The following is a 3,480-nucleotide window of genomic DNA, read 5'->3' on the forward strand; positions in this document are numbered from 1 at the left end:
TGAACTCAGAAGGTGGAGGTTGCAAGGAGCTGAGATTGTGCCACTGCATTCCAGCCTGGGTGACAGAGCGAGACTCCATCTCAAAAATAAAAATAAAAAATAACCCTGTTGTGAGAATTATTGATAGGAAGATAAACTAGCTTTTTTGTATCCTTACCTGCTAAGATGATGTCATCAAGTTTTACTTTCTGTAGTTTGTTTCATGAAAACAAGTTTTTTGACTTTGTAAATATAAAATTACAAGGCACAATATGCATTTTCAAACCATACATAACTCCTCCAGGAGATTGTTATGTCCAATCCCCATCCCCATTGTTGTGAATCCCAGCTTTAGAGAATCCTTATCACAGGTGGTCTCACAGTGCTTGAAGGCTCAGGTCAAAAGAGACAAGGAGATGGGTCCACCGCCCCCATAGAGGAGACCCTTATGGGAGGGACCCCCACAGGTTCCCAGGCTGGTATTGGTGACCTCACGCACACCCTGGGAGAGGAGAGGTGACCCCACTTACGTCGGCTGGGGCGAAAACGCAGTTGTTTCCTAACTTCTTGGCCTGGGCCTCCCCACCCGAGTTGGGCAGGTCCAGAAGCACAGCGGAGGCTCCCTGTCCCACCAGTCGCTCCGCCGTGACCAGGCCCAGGCCCGAGGCTCCTCCGGTTATTACCGCCACCAGGCCCTGTCAAAAGGGACATGGTCAGGGTCAGCTGTTACATTGGCCATACCATCCCCACGCTGTCACCTGCCTGTTCTCCAGGCTTCTGAGGAGAAGGGGGGAGGGGAGCGGTAGTGGTCACCCCTGCGGGTAAACCAGGTGTGCCGCTTCTCCTCACCGTTGGGACCTCGGGGGCAGGGGGAATCTCATCCCCAGACAGCCCGTCCCGTGACCCTAGATAGATAGATAGATAGATAGATAGATAGATAGATAGATAGATAGATAGATAGACAGACAGACAGATGCGCCGCGGAGTGTTGATTTTCACCTCTTGAGCCCAACGGCCACAATACCAGGCCTACATAAGCATGACCCTTTCCCCCGAAACCGATCTCTTTCTCCTAGTTCCACGGCCGCGCTGACCCGGCCCGTAAAGGAGGGCAAGCAACAGAGGCAAAGAACCTACCTTCACGCTCCGACACGCTGCTGCCATCTTGTCGCCGGCCACTCCACGGGATGGGGGCGCAGGCGCTCGCTGATTGGCCGAGGCGAAGCGGCGGAAGGGGCGGTTGCGATGCAGCGGGGCGTCTGCCGCTGCCGCGTGAGACGTGGGGGCGTGGCCTGGTACTTTAGTACCTTGGTCAGAGGGCGAATTCCTCCTGCTAAGGTATCGCCAGAGAGTTATTTCAACTGGGGAAAGAGACCAATAGCAGCAGTACAATACCGCAACACCCCTCGCCCTACTCTCTAGCTGGCCTTTTGGCAAGTGGCCCGCTCCGCGTGGGGGAAGAGGGGTGGATATTGAGAACGGGTGCCTTTCTCCTCTGAAAAAGCCTGCCTTCGAGTATGAATGTATTTGAGACTCCTATATGCTAGACTGTGCGGGGCACCTGGGATACCCAGCGGAATAATAAAAGATTCATGCCTTCCAGGAGGGCACAGTCCAGTTGGAGAAAGAGAATTACAGTACAGACACAGACGAATGGACGGAGCCAGATTCTGGGACATTCAGACAAGGAGATCCAAAGATGAGGAGTCTGAGTTACAGAGAGAGACCCATGTAAAGAGAAATATGTTGAGGCCGAGATAGATAGAGAGATGCCAGATAGGATCACAGAGAGATGAATGTGGAGAGCCGCTAAGAGAGACGCTTGGAGACAGACATTCTAGGACAGCTGCTGAGAAGCACAAACCTAAAGAGGCAAAAACATCTTTCATCAGTTCAGGCGTTGCTACTGTCCTCTATCTTTGTCTAATTTATTTTAAGTCCAAAAGCCCAGATCACACACTGCAGATTGGACTTCAACCAGAGACTATTATTTAAGACCCAGGTCTTGGTCATCCTAGAACATCTTTCAGCCAGCTACCAGAAGCTATGTCATTAGAGTCTTGAGCCCCAGATATCTAATCTGTCTTCCTTCTATACTTTTCCTCAAACCAAGGTCTTGAGGCCATAAATCTTAGCCTACCATTTCAGCCTCATAACTTCTTTATGTTTTCTCTATCTGAAATATCTCCCCCCACCTGCTTTCTCACCCAGAAAGATTCCCCTCCAGGCCTTCTAGTTGTTGACAGCCACCACACTCATAATCACTACACAGTATTTACCAAAGGGTTTAGCACACCGGACTCACAATTTTCCTATCTACATGAAGTACTTCCATCAATTTATAGCACTCTTCATCCGGCCTAATATGCTGTAGCCACAGTGGCCTCCTTTGTGTTCATCTTTGCATTAGCTGCTCCCTCTGCTTGGAATGCTCTCCCCTGATCTTTGTATGACTGCCTTTATTATTTTTTTCATTCAGAACTAAGCTTAAATATCACCTTCCCAGAGGGGTCCTCCCTAAATATTCAAACTGTAGCCACCTAGACACTATCCCATTGCATATTTGAATTCTCTTCATAGCACTTGCATGTCCATAATCCATTTTCCAGCCTTAGGGCCAGATGTGCTGTGGAATTCAGAGTTTTTTTTCAATTTGAGAAAGGAAGACATGTAACTGATATTACATAACTCTTTAAAAAAACTAGTCAAACATAACTCTTTATATAGTCTATATTATATATCTATTGAGAAAGGCCTGGAGCATGGTAATGAAACATTAATATTTCTGAAGTGAAAGATATGAAAATTCACACCAAGTGTGAATAAAGACTATAAATAGCCTCACACTACTACAGGTCAGGTTTTGTCACCTATTGAGTTTGGGCTCCGAAGTATGAAAAACAACCTTATGCTTTCAGAACTTTTGGCATTGCAGGATTGTGCCTACAGGCTTGTGAGCCTGCACGGTCCTCTAACCTGGCCTTGTTTGTGTAGTTCTCCCCCTGCTGGAAGGTAAGCCCCATGGCACCAGGGGCTTGTTCAGCTGGTTCACCCAATGCCAAGAACACTGCTTGGCGTGTAGAAGACACTTAAAACAAATGTGTTAAATAAATGAATTAATGAATTAATGAATTAATCTTGGAAGAATTTCCAGGCCCAGTTTCATGATTCTTTCACCTGCCCAACTCCGGAAGCCTTCACCTCCTCTCTAACCACACGTCCAGGCCACATTATTGCACTTGTCATTCCCTGGAATAACCTCCTGCCCTCCCCAGCATCTACACACCATCTTTTCTCTCTCTGACCATGTTCTCAAGTTGTCTTGGATCACTTCCCCTCTACCACTTTTTTTTTTTTTTTTTTTTTTTGAGATGTAGTCTCTCACTCTGCTGCCCAGGCTGGAGTGCAGTGGCGCATCTTGGCTCACTGCAACCTCCGCCTCCCGGGTTCAAGCGATTCTCCTGCCTCAGCCTCCAGAGTAGCTGAGATTACAGGCATGGA

General features: G+C 48.0%; 1 protein-coding gene across 1 annotated transcript; it reads right to left on the bottom strand.

Annotated features, from left to right (window-relative positions):
- Positions 1-152: 152 nt before the first annotated feature.
- On the bottom strand, positions 153-1,195 carry LOC111536180 (3-hydroxyacyl-CoA dehydrogenase type-2). The gene is made up of 2 exons (XM_023202497.1): positions 1,117-1,195; positions 153-674 (listed from the first exon to the last, which is right to left on the bottom strand). Exons 1-2 carry the CDS (start codon positions 1,141-1,143, stop codon positions 471-473), a joined length of 231 nt encoding a protein of 76 aa, XP_023058265.1. The 5' UTR covers positions 1,144-1,195; the 3' UTR covers positions 153-470.
- Between the last annotated feature and the right edge of the window lie 2,285 nt (positions 1,196-3,480).

The sequence above is a fragment of the Piliocolobus tephrosceles genome, unplaced genomic scaffold (assembly GCF_002776525.5).
Source record: "Piliocolobus tephrosceles isolate RC106 unplaced genomic scaffold, ASM277652v3 unscaffolded_6175, whole genome shotgun sequence".
Classification (NCBI taxonomy): Eukaryota; Metazoa; Chordata; class Mammalia; order Primates; family Cercopithecidae; genus Piliocolobus; species Piliocolobus tephrosceles.

Bases quoted from the DNA above. Each gene is read 5' to 3' on its own strand.
- LOC111536180 (XM_023202497.1), bottom strand. From the start codon at position 1,143: ATGGCAGCAGCGTGTCGGAGCGTGAAG. The intron at 675-1,116 runs GTAGGTTCTTTG...CCCTTTTGACAG, and splicing joins CAGCGTGTCGGAGCGTGAAG to GGCCTGGTGGCGGTAATAAC.